General features: G+C 41.9%; 1 protein-coding gene across 1 annotated transcript in view; it reads right to left on the reverse strand.

The window, feature by feature from the left end:
• Window positions 1-24,510, reverse strand: part of CCNY (cyclin Y) — a 598,774-nt gene that overhangs the window by 53,126 nt on the left and 521,138 nt on the right. The window contains exons 12-13 of the mRNA XM_030199560.1: window positions 18,447-18,504; window positions 18,099-18,218 (exon numbers count right to left, since the gene is read on the reverse strand). Of these exons, the coding sequence (XP_030055420.1) occupies window positions 18,099-18,218; window positions 18,447-18,504 (178 nt within the window). The remainder of the gene's footprint in view (window positions 1-18,098; window positions 18,219-18,446; window positions 18,505-24,510) is intronic.

Here is a 24,510-nt window from a genome sequence, read left to right on the forward strand (position 1 = left end):
GATATCACTTCTCTTCTACACAAATATTGGGGATTCAGTTAGACAATAGGCTATCTTTAGACTCACAGATGACTAAATGAATACAAAGATCATTTTTTGTTGATGCGAAATTTACGACGTGTAAGAAAATATTTTGATCAGGAACACTTTCAGCTTATAGTACAATCTTTGATCTTGAGCTCCTTGGACTATTGCAATATCATCTATTTAGGAGCATCTCAACAGATCTTAAAGATATTAGACTGTTCAAAATGTGGTGTTGCAACTCATCTACTCGTTATCAAAGTATGATTCAGTTTCTCAATATTATAGAAAGTTACACTGGTTACCAATACAGGCCAGAGTATGGTCTAAATTTTACTGTTTCCTTTCTAAGATCTCATGTGGTCTTGCTCCTTTATATCTTATGCATCATTTTGTTCTATTACAAAAATCTAGGATCACTAGGATCATTAGCTTTATTTACTTATCCATCAATTCAATATTCAAAGAAAAGGACTAAATTGCCAGATGCTCTCTTTGCTTATCAGGCTGCCTGCTTGGACAAATCTGTTCAAAGTATATTATCTTCAATGACCAAGTATAGACAGTTTCGGAAACAGATAAAAACCTATTTAAGAAATTTGTATTGAATCATACAAGATCTATATGGTATAATGAGTCTGTTTATGTATTTCCTAGAAATGACCAGTCTCTTTAATGTGATCCACATTGAACCTGAAGGTATATAGTGGAATATAAATTTTGTTGTTAAGTTATGTTATCTGTAGTGCATCCAAATACGACCACGCTACACCACTGCTGCAATACCTACAATGGATACCAAAAAGAGCAAGAGTAATCTTCAAAATTTGCGTCTTGTACCAGATTGTATTGGTACCGCACCAAATTACATGATGTCACTAGTTGAACTACCACAACCTATCCTCAAGGAAAAACTGAGAGATTACACCATCATACATCTCTTTTCTCTCTCACATCCACCACTGACCTGTTATTGGTACATCTGAATTTTATATCTGACTTCTATTTATATATCTGACTTCTATTTGTCATTCCGACCTAACTTAGTATAAGCCATATAGAACTGAGTCCCTAACTTGGACGTATATGGGGTATAAATCCAATAAAAATAAAGTACTATTTGCTACATATTGTCTTAAAAGGTTTCTGATTTCTGTTTTTCATTCTAGAACAAAACACAACTCAAGAGCAAAGATGAAATAAGCCATGTTTTTTTCTAGCTCTAGTCCTATACATCTTCCTACACACAGCACTTGCTCCCAGTATATTAAGGACTTTTTTTGGGTTCAAAGGCTGGAGAAGAACCCCCTTCCAGAAATGTATTTATTAATAATCTTATATACCTGCTAGGTTACCATCATCCCTCCAGTATGTCCTATCTCCTACATGACAGAAGTAGTAAGTATTGGACTCAGCTCACGTCTCAGTCTTATACAATATAATTTATATCTATCTTAGTAATTTCTGAAGACAACAATTTTCAAAGGCATTCCCATAAAGCAGTGCTTTACGTGCGGAAATAGCCTGTTACAAAGTCACCCCCCCCCCCCCATTACCCTGCAAATTCTATATGGTGCAACTAGAGTTGCACGTGCAAATCTGGACATATTCTGATTTGTGTGCACAATTCAATTGGCTAACAAGCAAATCAGTGCCAATAACTGGATGTTAACAAGCAATTATCAGCATAATTGGCACTAATTAGAATTTACGTGCGCTACTCACTGACTGGCTCTATTTTGAAAGAGAAGGACGCCCATCTTTCGACACAAATTGGAAGATGGAAGTCCTTCTCACAGGGTCATCCAAATCGGTATAATCGAAAGCCAATTTTGGACGTCCCCAACTGCTTTCCGTCGCAGGGATGGCCAAAGTTCAAGGGAGCGTGTTGGAGGCGTAGCAAAGGCGGGACTTGGGCGTGCCTAACACATGGATGTCCTCGACCCATAATGGAAAAAAAGGGCATTCCTGACGAGCACTTGGACGACTTTACCTGGTCCTGTTTTTCTTATGACCAAGCCACAAAAAGGTGCCCGAAATGACCAGATGTCCACCGGAGAAAATCAGGGATGACCTCCCCTTACTCCCCCAGTGGTCACTAACCTCCTCCCACCCTCAAAAAATATCTTTCAAAATATTTTTTGCCAGCCTCAGATGTCATACTCAGGTCCGTGACAGCAGTATGCAGGTCCCCGGAGCAGTTTTAGTGGGTACCGCAGTGCACTTCAGGCAGGCGGACCCAGGCCCATCCCCCCTACCTGTTACATTTGTGGAGGAAACAGTGAGCCCTCCAAAACCCACTGTACCCACATCTAGGTGCCCCCCTTCACCTGTAAGGGCTATGGTAGTAGTGTACAGTTGGGGGTAGTGGGTTTTGGGGGGAGGGGTTCGGGTGCTCAGCACGCAAGGTAAGGGAGCTAAGTACCTGGGAGCAATTTATGAAGTTCACTGCAGTGCCCCCTAGGGCGCCTGGTTGGTGTCCTGGCATGTCAGGGGGACCAGTGCACTACAAATGCTGGCTCCTCCCATGACCAAATAGCTTGCATTTGGTTGTTTTTGACATGGACGTCTTTGGTTTCGAAAATCGCCGAAAGTCAGAAACGACCATATCTAGGGACGGTGAAATGTAAGGATTTGGACGCCCCTGACAGTATTTTCGAAATGAAAGATGGACATCCATCTTGTTTCGAAAATACGGGATTCCCCGCCCCTGGATTTTGCCATTTTGCAAAGACGTCCAAATCACAACTTGGATGTCCCTTTCGAAAACGCCCCTCCATATCTATCATTTATGCATGCAATTGTACACTTCGCACTAATTCTGCCCATGTGAATACTCACCTGTAAAGACTGGCACATACTTATAGAATAGCATACAGCCAATTAGATTTTAAGGTCTTTGAGCAGGGACTGTCTTTCTTCTATGTTTGTGCAGCGCTGCGTACGCCTTGTAGCGCTAAAAAAAATGCTAAATAGTAGTAGTAATTTATGCACATATGTGTCAACATATGTGCATCCATAACTTGAATACCAGCATTTACGTGATTCTTGCCACCTACATCTAGAAGGCTTCTTATAGAATTACCCCCTAAATGGTGTAAAAGAATGGAGTAGGATAGTGCAGCATGGATTGTCAAGAGAGATCAATGGATCAAAGACAAGGGAGGAACCGTGACAGTTCACATGAAAATTAAAAATGAAATGGGAAAAATTAGTAAAACTGATGGCATAAGGTAGCAAAGGAAAATCAGATTCTTCCATCAATAGATAGATGGAGCGAGACAGCACAGGAGAACTCTCTTCTATCAATAATGAGACAGAAGGAATAAAAAAGTGAAAACTTAAGCTGTCACTGCCAAAACTTTGAGTCCTCCCAAAAGGCCTTCCTTAGCAGGGAATATTATTATTTCCATTCAAAATCATCTATGAAACTTCTTTTACGACGTTGACCAGATCTATCTAATTTAATTTAATACATTTATATTCCACTAAGCCTTAAAGTTCAGAGCAGATTACAATAAATAAAAACATATAAAAACTACAACTGAGAACACACTTTCACTACATATCCCACCCATCCAACTTCAAATCTGACATTATACAATTGATCCAACTAATCTTTGACATCAATAGACCCCAAGCCAGCTTTGCAAAACTGTTCCAATAGTGTTCAAGGGTTGCCCAAATATTAAATAAAAGGCCAAGTTTTTAACTGGTGGCAAAATATCATATAATTCTTAATTTCCCTTATCAAAGCTGGAAGAGTTCCATTGTTCAGCCCCTTTACCCATTAATGTCTGTTCTATACTTGTCATCCGACAAATACATCTAGAAGGTTTAACCAATTTCAGTTCATTTCCTTAGTGGAGACTTTTTTGAGAGGAATATGCTGTCACAAAGGGGTCCTTTGAAATAGGTGCGCTGAAAAATGACTTGCGGTAGTGTAGGCGTGGGTTTTGGGTGCGCGCCAATCCATTTTTAGCGCGCCTGTAAAAAGGCCTTTTTTAAAATTTTTGCCGAAAATGGATGTGTGGCAAAATGAAAATTGTCGCGCGTCCATTTTGGGTCTGAGACCTTACCGCCAGTCATTGACCTAGCAGTAAAGACTCACGTGGTAACCGGGTGGTAATGACCTACGCACGCAAATGCCACTTGGCACGCATCCGTTATGCGTGCATGAAAATAAAAAAATATTACATTACAAAAAATTCTTACATTCCTCCTATACCATATGGTTCTATGTGGATTCCAGAAATCAAGAAACCAGACATCTTCTGGGATAAACATCACAAACATTTTGATTCCGGTTAATGATGTGGTCCTTGGTACACAGCTTGCAGGTTTGAAGTGTGCATTGTTATTATGTATGGTCTTATATGATTGGTCATCTTCTGTCCTATTTATAATGGAGTTATTTTATAATTTATTGTATAATTTTATTGTAAACTGCTTAGTTCCTTTTTTGGTATTTGGCGGCATATCATCAAGTTTTAATAAACATAAACAGTATTTTTAGGAGCTAACATCAAGCATCTAGATATTTTTTTAAGCTGCTCTGTAGCAGCTTTGGCTTATATTTCCCCATCCTCAGCGTTACAATGGACCGTAACTTAACATTAGAGAGCCAAGTGGCATCCACAACAAAACTCAAACGCGTGAAGCAATTCTTCCCGAGGGAAACATTTCGCAACCTGATACAATCAATGGTACTAAGCCACTTAGATTACTGCAATGGAATTTATGCTGGATGTAAAGAACAAACCTTAAAGAAACTTCAGACTGCTCAAAACACGGCAGCTAGGCTTATATTTGGTAAAACGCAATTTGAAAGTGCAAAACCCCTCCGTGAAAAACCACACTGGCTCCCAAGCAAAGAACGCATCGCCATCAAAATCTGCACCCTGGTTCACAAAAGTCATCTATGGAGAATCCCTGAGTTACATGACAGACTTGATCGACTTACCAATTAGAAATACATCCGAATCAACACGATCTTATCTAAATCTACACTACCTAAGCTGCAAAGGACTTAAATACAAAAACAACTTACGCATCTAGTTTTTCCTACATAAGCACACAACTGTGGAACGCATTACCAAAAGCCTTGAAAACGACGTACGACCACCTAAACTTCTGGAAATCACTAAAAACCAACCTGTTTAAAAAGGCATACCCTACCGATCCAACTTAAATGCCTAATCTCTGCAACACAACCAAACTAAAGCATGTAATGGACATAACACAACTCTTCCGTTCTCCGATTCCCTAAAATGGCTGTGCCACATGAACTTGATCTTAACACAACATCACCCTGTATTTGTTCACACCAGAGCCTGCAAAGGCCTCTCCGGTACTATGTAAGCCACATTGAGCCTACAAATAGGTGGGAAAATGTGGGATACAAATGTAACAAACATTCACAGGGAATCTTCCGCTGAAATATGAATATTCACAACTCACAACCAGCGGATATAATAAGTCAATCGTGAAACATTAAATGAGAACTGAGGAAGAGGGGACCTCAGACCAGTACCACCTTTTTAATCAATAAAGTGATCATTATGTGGTAACAAAGACATAATCATTGATCCCCTGCCTTCCTCCTCCCTTAACAATGTGTCTATACTTCATAACGGTGCTGTATCAACAATAAAAAACTAACACCACAGCTACTTAGCTTGTTACTTGTTACTGCTCCAATCAGGGGCTCCCCAACGGTCTCGTTTCACCGACTAGGGCTTCATCAGGGGACGAGCTCCGGGCAAGCCAGTAAAGCCGCCAAGAATCAAATGTAACAAATAAATAATAAATAAATAAATATGTACTCCATCAGATCTCATAGCTTATTTGTGTAGGGACTTCAAATACATTCCCCTCTCTAAACCAGCTTGGGAAAATTTCTTAACTGTTTATACGTCTTATGTTTAAGCTTTGTGCTCATCCCCATTCCCTCCTTCTGTCTGTAGTTGTCGGTTTGAGACTATACATTTCAATCCCTTCACTTTTCCTGATAAGTTTATTTATAACATTTTTGTCTTTTCATCCTTATATTCTGAACAGCTGAAAAGAACACAAGAAATAATAAAATCAAAACAGTTAGTTAAGAAACTACATTACTACGTCTTCTCTTTAAGCTTTGTGCTCATCCCCTTTCCCTCCCTCTGTCTGTAATTGTCGGTTTGAGACTATACATTTCAATCCACCTTCCCTGTTTCCCTTCACTTTTCCTGATAGTTTATTTATAACATTTTTTGTCTTTTCCTCCTTATATTCTGAACAGCTGAAAAGAACACAAGAAATAATAAAATCAAAACAGTTAGTTAAGAAACTACATTACTGTGAGGGCTAGATGCACTAATCAATCGTTACAGCCCTTCCCTTACCGATTCCCTTAGCGAATCGGTAAGGAACGGGCATGCATCAAGGAATAGGAATGCAAATGAGCTGCTCGTTGTAGCTCACTTGCATTCTCTATTCCATCGTTAAACAGTCGGCCAATCGGCCAGTCAAGCATGCGCAGAGCAGCCAAAAAAACTCCCTCTAAAAAGCTAATGTACAGTTCAGAGGCAAGAGAATAAAAACTAACCTGATGATACGGAGGAGCCTTCCAGCCCAGAAAAGCTGCTTTTTATTTTCTTTCAGCCTGGCACAAAGGCAAGCGACGCTTAAGCAGTTTTCAGCTTGCACCCCCAGGATCGGGACGTGAGAGGACACAAATCAAAACTTTTTGGATGGCCCGCCCTCCAGGTCTCTCTCAGCCAATCACAGCGCGTTTAGCTGATACTGGTAACAGCTAATCGCGCTGGGATTGGCTGAGAGAGACCTGGCGCTGATCAGTTATGCTATTACTTACTTGTTCTGAAGTGCTGTATTTTGTTATACTGTTCAATAAAGACTTCATACAACTTAAAAAAGTGGAAAAAATATCCAAGTATTTGTCCTTTTTTTTTTTTTTTTAACAAAACTATTAGTGGGATTTAAACCCACCACCTCTGGATTACAAGACCAGTACCCTAACCACTCGGCCACAACTCTACTTACATGGATGTCCCTCCCTTACTTCCAGGTCTCTGCGGGAGTGGGGGGGGGGGGGGGGGGGGGGGGGAGGGGAGGCCACCCAACATGGATGTTTTTTTTTAAAGCGAAGCTTTATTAAAAAAAATCAAACAGGCTCCAAAGCTGCAAGCTCTTTTTTGGACATCATTCAACCCCGGAATAATAAAAATGTCTTTTTTTTATTTTTATTTATTGAATTTCATATATTACAAACGAATATCAGTTTGCAAGGCAATACAGAGAAATATAAAGAAGAAAAAATAATGAAATATAAACAAAAATATCTTTTTACTCTTCCTTAGACCACCAAATATTGAAAGGGGGAGTGGTCTATAAAAATTAAGGAGAATTATTATTAAAGAAAAGTTCTCTATTTCCAATTGGCATAGTCCTGTTCTTCCTCATTGGTTTAACTTATCGCTGATTCAGTTGCTCCGCTTAATCGGCTAGATGGATTTTTAGCGTCCAGGAAAATCCTTAACTGAGTTGGCTCAAAAAATACATATTTAGTTCCCGACATTCGAATCAAACATTTGCACGGGTATGCCAATGTAAAATTTGCCCCCAAATTCCTCACTTCATCTCTCAAAATCAAAAATTGTTTTAGTCTCTGCTGAGTTATTTTAGTCACATCGGGATAAACCCATATTTTTTGACCACAAAATAAAGCAGAGGAGTATTTGAAGAATAACTTCATGATCATATTCAAATCTTGTTCAAAAACCAGAGATACTATCAGAGTCCCTCTAGATGATATTTCTATCATTGAGTCCTCTAATAGTGCTGTTAAATTCTGTATATCAATACCTGCGGATTGCCCTTACACTATACATTTCTTTTGACAAACAAATCCCTTATTAATCTGTATTAGACAAATGTGACTGTCTCTGGGAAAAAGTGACTAAATTAGTGGATCTAGAATGTCAAGAATGGCCAATTTTTCATGTCATGGGTCCATAAGCAGTCTGACAAAGTTACATGTTTGAACTCCTGTAATTTTTTAATTTTTTTTTTCACATATAAGGATGGGGTTTGGACTGCTGTATATCAAATTGTTTGCTCTAACATAATTCATTAAAACCTCATTTTATGTTTCTGGTGACTTTAGTCACTTTTCCCAGAGATGATCAGAAAACATTTATTGCAGTTTATAAAGACACAAGAATGTCATGTATAAAGCAAATAATGAACTCCTGAAACATCACATTCAATCAGTTTTGTAACAACCAAATATCAATGTATTCTTTTATAACCCACTTTTTGAGGGCATTCAAAGTGGAGAATAACATAACTACAATGAAACAGCAATACTCATAAGAAGATAGGAAGTGCAAAGGGTGAAGGCATAACTAGGACATTTCATTTTATGATCCAAACTACAAAAAAATATATATATTTGTATCCCACATTTTCCCATCTATTTGCAGGCTCAATGTGGCTTACATAATCTCCGGTATTATATATATATATATATATATATATATATATATATATATATATATATATATATATATATATACATATATACACACACACACCCTCTACCACCCTCCTCCCTTACCCATCTTACTTACCCACATCTAATTGTCCACCTCTTTATACAATATATTACAGCTGTTATGCATTCTATATTATCTTGTAAACCTGTTATATTATGTAAGCTGCATTGAACCTGCTAATAAGTGGGAAAGTGCGGGGTATAAGTGTTACAAATAAATAAATAAATAAATAAATATATTATGTATATAACTATATATATAGTTAAATTAGGTATTATCTGATAATGTCCTTTAGTCCTGCCAAACCAGTAAACACGAATGGGTAGTTGTGCTCATCCACCAGTGGATGAAGAAAGAAATAGAAAGTAGTTCTGTGTAACTCGCCTTATTAAGGCCTTGTGCAGCTGTAGAATGCTCAGTATACCGTCTAGCCAAGACATGGTCCTCAACTCCAAACAATCAGACAACCAAAGAAAGGAGAGAAAAACTCATTCTTCGCTAGCATATGAATGAAGACAACATACAAATCCTCAATTGACCTACAGATATTTCACTGAGTCAGGAGTGCTGCAATCAGTCATCATGAGACTGAAGAAGGTAGGCATACCCTCCACTGACAGACATATATTTCACTGAGTCAGGAGGTGTGTCCTCAGCCCTAAATGCGACTGAAGAAAGCAGACAGATATTCTACTGAATCAGGAGACATATGAGATTGGAGAAAGAAGGTACAGCCCATCTGACAGAGAGCTATCGCACTGAGTTAGAAGGAATCCACTCAGGCCCTTACTGAAAAAGTAAGCCTGGCTTCAACTAACCAGACACTACTCCACAGAGCAAGGAGGTACTTAAGACATGGAGCATGACAAAGAAGGCCTCCAAGAAAGGAAATATATCTAAAAAAAAGAATGAGACAAACTGGAAGGGTTTTGGATTGGTCTGGCAGGCTAAAGGAAAGAAAATTTATTAGGTAAGACCTAATTTAACCTTCCTTTACATCTTTGCCAGACCAGTCCAGATAATTGGGATGTGACAAAGTAGTTCCCTACATAAGGTGGAACAGTATCTTACATAAGGTGGGACTACCTCCTTAGATATGACTGGAATAACCATAGAAACTCAGCCCGACAGGAGAAGAATCTGTCCATGTTTGTAGACTGTGGACCAAAACACCTCGCCAGTCTCACTACTCTTTTTGCGAGGAGTGTAGGCTGGAAACCTTAGAAATAAGCAAGCTAAACCCCCAAGAACCTGCTAAACTGCCGCTACTAACGTGTGAAATGGATTCTTACCTAACATCTCCCAGCAACCCAGTGTGACCGAGATACCACCAGAAGGGCCAAGATTCCTGGGGTAGAAGATAATGCAAAAGCAAAAAAGGGGTGAGGAAGTCGACACACAAGCAACATGATCCTGTACATGCTACGAGTAGCAGACCCAGGAGTACCACCCTCCTTTGCGACACCTGCACAATAATTCCTGTTATCTGAACATATCTATACCCCAGACAATTGCAACTTGCCCTTCAACTAGCATTGGAGGTGCACCATAAAGGACACAGAATGAGTTGTAGAATACCGAAAAGTGCAGTGGATTCAACAGCTAGGCCACATAGGCAAAGCCCGCCGCTAAGTCCATAGCTGAACTGGCGCCAAGAAAATGATCATCTAGCCGGATCTCATCTGGCGTACAATTATTTTTTTCACCAGCAGGGCAAAAGAATCAGAAGAGCAGCTGCTCAGCAAAGGAGAATGCGGCAAGCCAAACTCAACTGAGCCACCCAGCCGACAGACTGCCAAGAGGGATCTCCAGCTATAGGAGTCCCAGAGGAGTCAAGCCTAGAACTCGGAAGATAGAGAAAATCTCCCCCCCCCCCCCCGAGAAAAGGACAAAACCTGAGAACTGACAATATAGTTGCTATAACTGAATTCTTGGTCTGAAAACGCCTGTAGCCTAGCAAAGATCCTCACCAGGAGGGATAGCCTAGAGGAAGGACCATGCACATATATCGCCTGATCCAGCACGGATCCAGACACAGAGGTGTCCAAGTCAGCCCCCAGGTGGATGAGGCAGAGCCCTATAGAGACCATAGCACTGAATTTCTCAGAGAGGAAGCAAGGCACACCTCCGCCGACTCAAATCAGGCCGGCCTGAGGAAAAATAAATGAAATCAGGCTGTCATAGTTCAGCAGAGCCTACCGCCAGCCCCAAAGGAACAGGCTCCTTGCAGGCTTGACAGAGACGGGAAGGGAAATGGGACTTGATATACTGTCTTTCTGAGGTATTTTGCAACTACATTCAAAGTGGTTTACATATATACAGGTACTTATTTTGTATCTGGGGCAATGGAGGGTTAAGTGACTTGCCCACAGTCACAAGGAGCTGCAGTGGGAATCAAACCCAATTCCCCAGGATCAAAGTCTGCTGCACTAACCACTAGGCTACGCCTCCACTTTAGTAGGTTGCAAATAGCCCTCCCGTGGCAGGTGCGGACAATAGCCACCCTCCACCGAACTGAGAGAGAGAGAGAGAGACAGAGAGAGAGAGAGAGAGAGAGAGAGAGAGAGAGAGAGAGCATAAACAGCTGTAAAAGGTAGACATTCCCCACAGCCCAGAATAGAGCAGCTGCCCGCCACACTGAAAAGTAGGTAGGCTGGGAAACTCCAAACACACTGGAGCTAGTCGCTGTGAAAAGATGAGGCAGCCAGAATCAAAAAGGACCACCACTCCAAAAAAAGGAGACATCTAAGCAAGGAAGAGCAAATGGTGCCCACAACTCAAATAGACCCTTGAGGCTGGCCACATAGCAACCATCTGCAACTCAGAGAGAGAGAGAGAGAGGGGACTATTTTATCTGTGACAGATCAGACACATGTGCAGTCCAAAGAGAGAGAGAGAGAGAATGCTGACCTGCTGACCCATAGAAGATGTCTGCAGGGCCCAACCCCAGGGGACGTCTGCAGATGAAAAATAGAGCATAAGGCTGCCACTCTGAAGGAGATGAGACTGCTGCAGTGCTGAACCAGATGAGACAGCCACAATCAGAAACAGCGATGCCTGTCACTGGGAAATACAGGAGGTGTCTGCACACCATATAAAAGAGGCCACTGCAGCCACGAAATACAGGAAATGTCTGCGCCCAGAACAGAGGAGCCTGCTGTTGCTGTGATATAGAGGAGATGCCTGCAACTCAGAAGAGAGGAGACTGCTGCTGAGACTTGGAGGCAATCTGCAACCCAGAAGAGAGGAGACTGTTGCCACTGCGACTCAGAAGAGACATCTGCAATCCAGAAAAGAAAAGACTGCTATTGCTGAGAAAAAGAGGCAATGTCTGCAACTCAGAATAGATGAAACTGTTGCAGCTGTGACCTACAGGAGATACCTGCAACGCCGAATAGTAGAAACTGCTGCCATGCAGAAGAGAGGTGATTGCTGCAATTGTGACATACCAGATACATCTGCAACCCAGAAGAGAAGTGATTGCCATAGCTGTGACACAGAGGAAATGCCTACAAATCAAAAGCTAGGAGACTGCTGCAACCCAGAAGTGAGGAGACCATTGCAACTGAGAAGTACCAGAGATGTCTGCCACTCAGAAGAGTGGTGAGCGCTGTAGATGGGAAATACCGGAGACGCCCTCAACTCAGAAGAGAGGAGACTGCTGCAGCTGCAAAATCCCGGAGATGTCCGCAACCCAGAAGAGTGATGACTGATGCAGCTGTGAAACACTGGAAATGTCTGCAACTCCGAAGAGAGGAGACTGGTGAAGCAGTGCAAACCAAGATATGTCCGCAATCCCGAACAGCGGAGTCTGCTGTAGCTGAGACATCCAGGAGAAGTCTGCAACTCAGAATACAGGAGACTGCTGAAGTTGTGAACCCCAGGAACTGTCTGCAACCCAAAAGAGGAGACTACTGTAAATCACAACCACAACAGCTGTCTGCAACTCAAAGGAAATGAGACTGCTGAAGCTGTAGACTACCAGAGCGGTCTGCAATTCTGAAGAGAGGAGACTGGTGTAGCTGTGAAACCCAGGAGGCGAGTGCAACTCCAAAGAGAAGAGACAGCCGTAGCTGTGAAATCCAGGAGGTGTCTGCATCTCAGAAGGGAAGAGACAGCCATAGCTATGAAATACGGTAGGCGTCTGCAACTCCAAAGAGAAGAGACAGCTGGGGTTGTGCCATATAGGAAATGTCCACAATGCAGAATAGAACAGACTGGTGTAAGACTGGTGTATCTGAGACATACAGGAGAAATCAGCCCCTTAGAAAAGAGGAGACTGCTGTCATTCCGAAATACTGGAAAGGTCCGCCACCCAAAGGAGAAGAAACCACTGCAGTTCTGACAACATGTGCTGCCCAGACCTGAGAAGAAAGGAGACAGCTGTAGCTGTATAATACAGGAGAAGTATACAACTCAGAAGAGAGGAGCCTGCAGGCAGACTGAGAGACAAGCAACTTAGCAAAGGGACCTCTGGAGCTCCACATACCCAAGAGAATTCCACCACTGGAAAGGGGAAGACCTCAGAGGGGAAGAAACTGCTGACTGAGAGCACAGGAAAAGAGCTGCATGTACCATCCACTGGAAACAGAATATAGTGAGCATTCTACAACTAAACAAGGTCTTAAGAGGGCAAGCCACACAAAACTACTTTCTGTTTCTGTCTCCATCCGCTGGTGGATGAGCACAACTACCCATTCATCTGGGCTAGTCTGGCAAGGACGTAAAGGAAATTGAAGTTCTGGTTTAACTCCAATAACAGCAATGCAAAGTCCACTGCCAGGCACTTTGGGGGTAACTTTACAAAGCATTTTCAGCACGTAAAGCATATTTTACATGCATAAATTGGCTGTTATAAAATTGCATAGTTGAATATGTGTGCCAGAAGGAGACGGTATACTTATACATGATACATAGATCATGAACAGACATTCTCAGGGGCACAGTTTGAAACACAGAAAAGTGTAGGCAGATAAAGACCATATGGCCTATCCATTCTGCCCATCCATGCCATCTACTCTCCCTATCACTCACTTAGAGATTCTATGTAGTTGTCCTAAGCTCTCTTTAATTCAGATACCATTTGGGTGAAGTTGTGATGTACAAATGCACAGAGTTGATATTCAGTGTGATTCAACTGAGTAGGAGGGTTCTCATTCAGTTAAATAATGCTGACAGGTTTCTATTCCTTTTTCACCCACTCTCAGATTCCCCCCCCCCCCCCCCCCCTTCTATCCACTGTACTCAGACCTCAGCAGGTTCCACTGGCAATTGCATCTGGTTAATTTTGTGGATCCAGGACAGAATTTCAGTCCAGAATATCTCAATGACTAGCAGAACCAGCACACGTGAATAAAGGACCTCTCTCCTCACAGTACTACCTACAGTAAGGGAAAGCGTTCCTCTTCATTTTCAATAGCCTTTCACATGTGTAGTACTACTGATTGAAAACTATATATCCATTCTCTTGAATCAGAGCACTGAAGGAGTTTTTCTTTTTTTTTTTTAAGCTGTCCATTTCTGACAGCACAGTACCCACATTAGTCTCCCACTTAGATTTCAATGTACTCAAGGCTGTGGAGTGTGGCTTAGCAGCTGACAGTAAATTCTGGTAATTAGACTCTTGCTTTCTACACAGTTGTGGACTACCATTTGTTTCAATCTCTGCTGCATCCTAACAAGCTGAATAAATTTGAAAATAGGAAGTTTGGTGCATCAAACCACCCCAGAGAAATATATAGTTCATTCTTTAGGCAGTGATCATCTGCCATATTTGAGAGCATGATGAACACTGGTTGGTAGTGATAAGTTATTCAGTACCGGGAGCAGAGGGGAGGGCTAGGATGTTGGCTTTAGACACTGATCAACAATTCTACAGATGGAAAATAAATGGGTGGTTCCAGTATTCCTCAATCCTCTTTTCTGAACTCTTTGGTCAGACCTAGATACAGGAAGTACTGTACACAGGGTAGAGAATGACACGGGGACGGGGATCCGCAGTAACTGCGCGGATGGGGAAGGGGAAAGAACTCACGGGGATGCGACGGGGACAGAGTTCACGGGGATGGGAGCGGGGACAGATCCCACGGGGATGAGGACAAACTTTGTCCCCATGTCACTTTCTACTTTGAAGCCTGTTAATGAACTGGACTGTTATTTATGTTTGATTGATGCAGATGACAATATTTTTATTTTTTGGAAAAACAAGCAAACATGCTGGCCATAGTTAGCAAAATTTGCATGGGGGATCCTGTACATCCTGCTACCAGCACATTTTCTAATCTTCTATTGCAGGAGGGACTGTGGAAAACAGGAGAGCTAGACTGAATCCTGAAATTGTTGATGACACCTTATTCATCCACAGTTTTAAAAATCTTCCCTCTAGGGCATACAGAACGGGTTGTATTTTGTACCTCTGGACAATTTAACAGGGTGGATTAGGATTTTAGGATTCCTTGGGGTAGTAGAAGTCAGAAATTGTTGGTGTTGGAAGAGTAGATGGTGGTGGTGGGAGGGTTATTATAGCTGCTAGTTGTTATTATTGTTTTCTCTTTGTAATTTATACACAATAGTTGCACAGCATATTGTTCCTTTTTATACTTTAATAAAAAGATTTAAATATAAAATCATAAGTGTTTGAGGTTTCTACAGATGAGAACAGAGCTCACGGGGACAGGGCGGGGACGGAGATAGGGCCTGCAGGGACAGGACGGAGACAGGGCCTGCGGGGACAGGGTGGGGATGGAGACAGAACGGGGCGGGGACAAATTTTGTCCCCGTGTCATTCTCTAACACAGGGTCCAATTTAAAGTCAGGCTTCTGGGAACCAAAATTACATCAACAATATTACTCTGAACAGGGGTGGGTGACTGCATCATTTGACAATAGTCCCAATTTTTCAAATGTAAATAAAAATATGCAAGTGGGTCAACAGCCAGCCAACACAGTTGGTGTTTTGGTTTAAATGAATGCTGAAGCGGTCAAAAAAATATCCAGATATTCAGCACCACTATCCAGATGGTGGCCGGTGCTAAATAGTACGATAAGGCAGTCAGTGCTGGAGCTACATGAAATTCCATCCTTCAAACAGGTGAGACTGAAAGAATATAGAGGGTGTTTTACAAAGGTGTGCTAGCATTTTTAGTGCATCGGGCATCTACCCAATTAGCACATGCTAAAAATGCTAGCACACCTTTGTAAAAGAGGCCCCTAGAGAATCCATTTTTATGGTGGCAGCTCCTAAGCTGTGGAATTCTTTACTGCAGTACTTGCGGCAGGTGAAAGCAGCACTTTCCTTTAGGAAACACCTTAAAAGCCTTTTTTTTTCAGCAAGCGTTTGAATAATTTTATATTTTCTTGTATTATAAACCCTTTTTTGTTATTCAAGAATTTTGCTTCTTTTGCTTACTAATTTTATTGTGAATGTTAATTTGTAACCCACCCCGAATTGTAGATGGTGCAAGATGTAAAATGTTTAACTAAATAAATAGAAGTAGTGGCAATATTCAGTCTGCTATCCAAGTAACTTAGAATAGCATAGTATATTGTGCAGAGCAGTCTCATCTACAACTAAGGGCCCTATTTACTAAGCCACATTATAGGCACATTAGCGTCTTTAACGCACGTTAACCGTGTACGTGCCTACAATATCCCTATAAGCACCTACACGGTTAGCGCATGCGCTAATTATAGGCACGTTATAAATGTTAACACGCCTTTGTAAACAGGGCCCTAAATTTCCTTTACTTTCAGGAAGGGACTTTACACTGAAAGTGCCCTCAGCATGCTAGAGATGTAGAAGCTTTCTGAGAAACACATGTAAGTGGATTACAAGACTTGGTTATTGAGCATCTAACCAAAAGGCATTTGTTGATTTGCTTTTGTAATCTTGATTAATTGCATCCATTTTTGGATTGCTAACCACCAGTGTAATAAGTGGTTTTAGATTTCTTTCAAAACTGTGCCCATCTTGATCAATCATCCACTGTTAACATGCCACAAATCAATAACAACTCCCCAAAAGCCTTTTGCTGGAACCACATTTCCGTGCAGCAAATCTGACAGTGCCAAACAGCGGGACATTTTAGACTTCAGTAATTCTTAGAGTACTTGGTAGGAATATAAGGTGTTACCAAAAACATAACAGTTCTGCAAGTTTGTCATCTTTCTGAAATAAATTCAAAACCAGATTCAAATGAAGCACAAGAAAATCAGTGAGGGCTGTAATAAGCCCTTGTATGCTTTACATATATCTATGTTCAATATATATTTAGCTAAGCAAGCAAAAGATATAAACCTTTTTCTTTAAGGTGTACTTTTCCTCAGCTGAGGTAAAAAGCAGCTTTAGTGTGCCCTTAAACAAGTTCTTCCCATGTGCTAAGGCCATTTTTACCGCAGCCTTAAAAATGAGTTTTTTTTAATTAATGACCATGCGCTAAGATTGCCTTAGTTCACAGCCATTTAAAAAATTACCTTGTGAGCACTTACCACCGTTCATTTTGTAGACGCTAAGGGCTCATATGCTATCCGTGCACTAACCAGTTATCATGTGGTAATGTGGCTGAGCTGATTAGCCCAGGAGCGCCCACTCTCTGCCCTCCCAACACCCCCTCAAAAAATGTAGTTTTTAATGCATGTTACTATGTGTATATTTGACAGTTACCGCAGGATGCCTTAGTGCGTCCTGTGGTACACCATTTTGAGCTGTATTAGGCGCACGTTAGCGCCTATCGCAGCTCTGTAAAAGTGCCTCTTAATCAGCCACTCTTTCATCTCACCCTCCCCTTCCTCCCCAAACAGTGCTGGAGCAAATAGCTAGTAAAGCGTGGGAATAGCTGAAAAACTGCTGCCTATCTGTTATCAGTGTTGTCATTCTGTTACTTTCATGAGCAATGAAATCTACTAGCAAAAATAGAAAAAAAGATATAAAAGCAACTACAAACAATGCAGATGGTCACATAAGAAGAACCAACCCTCGCAAATCAGCACAAATGGCAAACAAGCACAGCAAAGATGACAACGAAAAACACACAGCGATGGTATTGCAAAACTTTAATAAAAGCATGGTTTGACTCGACACGGGCCTCTGTTTTGGACACCCGGCCTGCATCAGGAGTCAAACACCACTGACACTGTTATATTCTAATTACAAATAAACGTTATTGATCCAAAACATTGATCTTGCTATAAGGCCTCTCATCTAAAATGTCACTCTCAGAGCTATGATCAAACACTTCAAATCAAGGAAATAGAAAAATGAGCATTACCGGAGAGCAACATTTTAGACAAGAGACTTTATTGCAAGATCGCCAACATTTATTGTTATTGGAATATAACAACATCTGGGGCATCTGACTCCATCCTGATGCAGGCCGAGTGGCTGAAACACAGGCCTGTGTCGCGTCGAACCATGCATTGATTAAAGTTTCCCAATACCATCGCTGACTGTGTTTTTCGTTGTCATCTTCGCTGTGCTTGTTTGCCACACAAGAAAGCTAGCACTGCCTCATGGGCACTCACCAAGGTAACAATGGCACATTCAGCAGTTAGCTGCGCAGCACTGAACAACGTCCGCACAAACCGGTAAATCTGCTTCTGCTCAGGGTCATGCTTCTCATAGTCTAGAGGCACCTCAGATTTCTGGGGGAAAAAAAGATATTAATAGATTACCATATTAGCACATCGGAACAGACAAAACAGCTGAAACACTCACACACATACTTATAGTCAGCCTGTCAACTTCTAGGTAACCTAACTCAAGCATGCTGGACCATACCAGGGAAACTTCAAGCGTCAATTTGCTGAGTTCATGCAAATAAGACAAAACAGAAGTCTCAGTCTCAAGAAAGACAAAGTAGAGAAATTTACCGAAAGCGGATGTAGTTTTTCATCAAAAATGTCTAACAGCATCCTTCCATCTGTATCCCTGGAGAAAAATATCAACAGAGAAAATAATCTGTTTTAATGCTCTCTCTATAACCTGTACAAGAGGGAGACAGAAGCATTTATTTCTAGTTCTACTCAATCAACAGAGCTTATGAGAGACTACCCCACACAAAATACATGCACCAACATGAAATATTTCAACTCTTTGAGATAGGAGTACACAAACCCAGTCCTGAAGGGCAACAATCACCTCTCATTTAGCCCATCTGTCAAACCAAACATAAATCCCATGAATACTCAAAGATGTACATCCTAAAAATCAAAGCATTTTGGGGCTCTCAATGAAATGCTTAGGAAAAGTAATTTTCAAAGACATTTCAGCAGGGAAGGCAGTGTTTATCTGCTGAAATGGGCCTTTATAAAGTTGTAAATGCACTGCCAATTTGCTTGTACTTTCAACTGTTTTGGGAAGAGGCATTCCAGTGGGGGAGGGGGTAGAAATTGAAACTATGCACATACTTTAGAATTTTCAAACGCATGAACTTATTTTTATTCAGAACACATACCAGAACAAACTGGCAGGTGTTCTGTACATTACTTTTCCTGGGATAATTTTCAAACTGCAAATATGTGCATGTTTTTACTTCGAAAAACCTGCTAAGTCCATGAAGTGAAAAGTTTACTCTTACTTTTCACCAATGTGAGCTGTTATGAAATTATCCCTATGCAATACATCATTACCACAAGGCAATAACATACTCCAGTATCTTAAAGACTAGAACTTTTCTTCTGTATCCTCATTCCTTTTATGAAGTGGCTATCTCAATTTAGTTTTATAAGCTAATAAAGCAATTAAATGAATGATGAAATGATATATCATTTGATTTGATTTACTGATATAGAAACCGCTTTCCAGAGAAATAGCAAACAAGTACTAAACCAGTTGGCAACGAATCAAACAGGAGAACACAATCATAAATAAAATAATGATGCAATGATGTTCGCTAGATGATATTACAACATTCCCTGGATTTTCTTATCCAACTCCTCATCAAACACTGCCAATGCCAAACATATACAGGGTGCAGTAGAAGAGGTAACGTTCTTCTGGGACACCTGAGGTGAATCAGTGATTATGTCCTGAGCTACTCAATACAATTACATGGCACCAAAATTCAAACCTGTGACCAATGGACTTTCCCACCTCGATTTCCTACCAAAATCTCCTGTTTTCCTAAGGAAACCACCCACCTCAAACGTCAACCAATCAGGTTTGAGAACCCACTATATAAAAACAAATTGCAGACTTCATAGCATACCCTGAAGAAAGCCACAGCAGTGGTGGAGGAGTGGCCTAGTGGTTAGGGTGGTGGACTCTGGTCCTGGGGAACTGAGGAACTGAGTTCAATTCCCACTTCAGGCACAGGCAGCTCCTTGTGACTCTGGGCAAGACACTTAACCCTCCATTGCCCCATGTAAGCCACATTGAGCCTGCCATGAGTGGGAAAGCACAGGGTACAAATGTAACAAAAAAAAAAAATAGCTGAAATGCCAGTTCCACTTAATCAGACACATCAACACCTGGACAACTGCAACAATCATGACACCAGCCACAGAAGCATAAGAGAACAAGCTTAAAATTGTGCACACAAGTTTATAGAATTAGGGGATAAGTATGCTACTGTCTGACATAATAATGATGAATCAGGTGCACATTTTGAAGCTGCTGATCTTTAATTTTGGGGGTACAGGGTGAAAAATACCAAGTAGAAAAACAAACAACTCAATGATGCTACTTGATACACAAACTCTGTAATCTGCTCTATCTGAGATGCTCTGAGAAATTATTTAAATGTCTATAGACATTGCAGAATACAGCTGTCTGACTGATTTATAACATACATAGATTTCATAGAGCGATGCCATTGTTGAAGGAATTGCACTGGTTACCAATAAGTGCCCGTGTTTTAATTTTCTGGATTTTAACAGGTATAGCACCTAGTTATACGGTATCTCTCATAATCCGGCCCTCTGAGAAAAGAATGCTGTGGTCTACTGAGTCATTATCAGGCTTATTTTCGAAAGAGAAGGGCGCCCATCTTTCAACACAAATCGCAAGATGGGCGTCCTTCTCCCTGGGTCGCCCAAATTGGCATAATCGAAAGCCAATTTTGGGCATCCTCAACTGCTTTCCGTCGCGGGGACGACCAAAGTTCATGGGGGCATGTTGGAAGCATAGCGAAGGCAGGACTGGGGCGTGCTTAACACATGGGCATCCTTGGCTGATAATGGAAAAAAAGAAGGGCATCCCTGATGAGCACTTGGCCAACTTTACTTGGTCCATTTTTGTCTTGCGACCAAGGCTCAAAAAGTTGCCCGAACTGACCAGATGACCACCGGAGGGAATCGGGGATGATCTCCCCTTACTCCCCCAGTGGTCACTAACCCCCTCCCACTCTAAAAAAAAACTTTAAAAATATTTTTTGCCAGCCCCAAATGTCACACCCAGCTCCCTGACAGCAGTATGCAGGTCCCTGGAGCAGTTTTAGTGGGTGCAGTGCACTTCAGGCAGATGGACCCAGTTCCACCCCTCCCCCCACCTGTTACACTTGTGGTGGTAAATGTAAGCCCTTCAAAACCCACCCGAAACCCACTGTACCTACATGTAGGTGCCCCCCTTCATCCCTTAGGGCTATAATAGTGTTGTACAGTTGTGGGTAGTGGGGTTTGGGGGGGGCTCAGCACCCAAGGGAGCTATGTACCTGGAAGCAATTTCTGAAGTCCACTGCAGTACCCCCTAGGGTGCCCAGTTGGTGTCCTGGCATGTGAGGGGGACCAGTGCACTACGAATGCTGGCTCCTCCCACGACCAAATGGCTTGGATTTGGTTGTTTGAGATGGGCGTCCTCGGTTTCCATTATTGCCAAAAACAGGGGACGACCATCTCTACGGACAACCATCTCTAAGGTCGACCTAAATGATGAGATTTGGGTGTCCCTAACCATATTATCGAAACAAAAGATGGCCGCCCATCTTGTTTCGATAATACGGGTTTCCCCGCCCCTTCGCTGGGACATCCTGCGAGGACTTCCTCAGGAAAACTTGGGCACCCCGTTTGATTATGCCCCTCCACATCTAAATTTTCCTTCTGTAAGGGGTATATCATCCAAAAGAAAGTTATGTTCAATATTTTCTTATCAGGTGACTCTAAATTGGAACTCTTGGTTCCCTTCTGAAGAAAGAATATTAATATCTTTCCTTTTAAAGCAAAATTGAAAACTTTTGTTTTCTAAATTTTACAAAACCTGTTAAAATATTTTATAGATACATTATTTTATTTTTATTACGAAGATTGGATGTTTCATTATAATCCGCACTGAACCAACTTGTTTGGAAAGTAGTGGAATGTAAGAGCAGTGGAGGGGCATTTTCGAAAGGATGTCCAAGTCAGAATAGGGATGTGCACATCAGAACACCCCAAATGGACTTCCATCTCACATGTATTTTCAAACAGGAAATACGTCAAGATTTCCTGCTTGAATATATGTTAGATTAACGTCTGTGTGCTGGAGACGTCCAACATGAACAGCCATTTTACAAATTGGAACGTCCAAATTATGAATGTGGGAAGACAAAGGGCATAGATGTCTGTATGGCAGCATTCTGAGAAAATAGAAACATAGAAACATGATGGCAGATAAAGGCCATATGACCCATCCAGTCTGCCCATCCTCTGTAACCCTAACTGTTCCTGTTCCTAAGCATTCCCACATGCTTATTCCATGGCTTTTTAAACTCTGGAATAGTCCTCAACTCCACAACCTCCACCGGGAGGCCATTCCATGCCTCCACCACCTTTTCTGTGAAATAGTACTTCCTTAGATTACTCCTAAGCCTACTCCCTCTTAACTTCATCATATGACCCCTCATTCCAGAGCTCTCCTTGAAAAAGGCTCTCTTCCTGTACATAAATGCCCTTCAGATATTTAAACGTCTGTATCATGTCTCCTCTCTCCTTCCTCTCTTCAGGCGTATACATGTTGAGGTTCATAAACCTGTCCCTATAATTTTTGCGTTCAAGACCTTGTGGAAACAGGAAATGAGGGCAGGACCACAGCTGAGAGAGAGAGAAGGGTCGAGCCTGCACGCCTTTTACCGCTGCTGGCGGCCGCCGTAACCCCGATGAGGTTAGTCAAGATGACTTTTAAACTTCATAGGGAGGGGGCCTGGAACTGGAAGGGAGGGACGACAACTCTGGAACTGGGAGGGAGGGAGGGAGGGAGGAAGGGAGGGACGACGACCCTGGAACTGGGAGGGAGGGGGGACCCTGGAACTGGGAGGAAGGGAGGGAGGAGGAGGGAGGGTGGGAGGGAACCTGAAACTCGGACGGAGGGAGGGATCCTGAAACTCGGAGGGAGGGAGGGACCCTGAAACTTGGAGGGAGGGAGGGAGGGAGGTGGGGGGGAACCTGGAACTCGGAGGGAGGGAGGACGACCCTGGAACTCGGAGGGAGGGAGGGAGGGGAGGATGAAACTGGAACTCGGAGGGAGGGCCCTGGAACTCGGAGAGAGGGAGAGAGGGGGGACGACCCTGGAACACGGAGGGAGGGTGCCCCTGGCACACACTCTCAATCTCACACACACACTCTCTCTCTCACAGACACACTCGCACCCAGTCTCACTCTCTCTCTGTCAGATACACACACTCGCACATTCACTCTCTCTCTCACACAGTCACTCTCACACAAACTCTCTCAAACATACACACTCCAAGGAAAACCTTGCTAGCGCCCGTTTCATTTCTTTCAGAAACGGGCCTTTTTTTTACTAGCATAAGAATAAATACAATCAATGAGTTAACTTACAGGCATGCAAACTGAATCCAAATAATAGGAATAACATAATATAATGTCATAAAAACACACACTTAACACAGTAGAACAATCATATTGCAGAAATATGATAATTGTCAGCAGGGTACAAATTATGTATCATAATAGGCAGCATGGAAGAACATTATATTACACAGAAATGATACTTAAAATGTCAAAACAACACAAATGAAACCTCTTAATAGGCAAAACTTATACATTTGCATCTACATAAAACGATGGCACAATCAAAATATTTAAAAGTCTGTGGATAACAAAATTAATATCCTACATACGTTTAACAATATTCCTTGAGTGGATTGAGGTAGCAATGAAAATTCTTCTGCATAAATCTACCCCTGTGGGGTGGGATGGATGATTAAGTGGTGTGGAGAATTTTGAGCCTCTCTGATCCAATTTATGGCAGGATTGCCCTTATATGGGAAATTGTGAGAAAAGGAATATTGTTACACATATGTACAATATTAAGGGAAAGAGAACTTGATACACCACCTTTCTGTGGTTTTTGCAACTGCATTCAAAGCGGTTTACATGGTGTACAGTTTGCAAATGCATCTCCGGCACTATGTAAGCCACATTGAGCCTGCAAATAGGTGGGAAAATGTGGGATACAAATGTAACAAATAAATAAATATACGGGTACTTATTTGTACCTGGGGCAATGGAGGGTTAAGTGACTTGCCCAAGGTCACAAGGAGCTGCAGTGGGAATCAAATCCAGGTTGCCAGGATCAAAGCCTGCTGCCCCTAACCATTAGGCCACTCCTCCTTCTCTCCTTTCCCATCCCCCTTATTCCCCCAATGCTTCTCTCTCTTTATCCTCCCCTGCTTCAGTGGCTCACCTGCTTGCCCCATAGAATTTTGGTTCATTCATTCCCACACATATACTTCCAGCATTTCAGCAGCAGCTCCAGAAGCGTGTCTCTTGAAAGCGGCGAATGCATGTGCTCTAACACACTCGTACGCACACCAGCAAAGAATGAGATAGATACTACCTCTGGCTCCCAAGAGCCTTATGTACAGAGATAATGCTCAACCTCATCTACTCAGACTTTGCTCCTCAGGAGTTTGTAATTCTAAAGTGTCTTGGGTTCGGCATAACATGTGAGCAAAGCCATCTTTATTATTCTCAACACAAATTGCATAGCTCATGATCA

Source organism: Microcaecilia unicolor, chromosome 1, assembly GCF_901765095.1.
Source record: "Microcaecilia unicolor chromosome 1, aMicUni1.1, whole genome shotgun sequence".
NCBI classification, from domain to species: domain Eukaryota; kingdom Metazoa; phylum Chordata; class Amphibia; order Gymnophiona; family Siphonopidae; genus Microcaecilia; species Microcaecilia unicolor.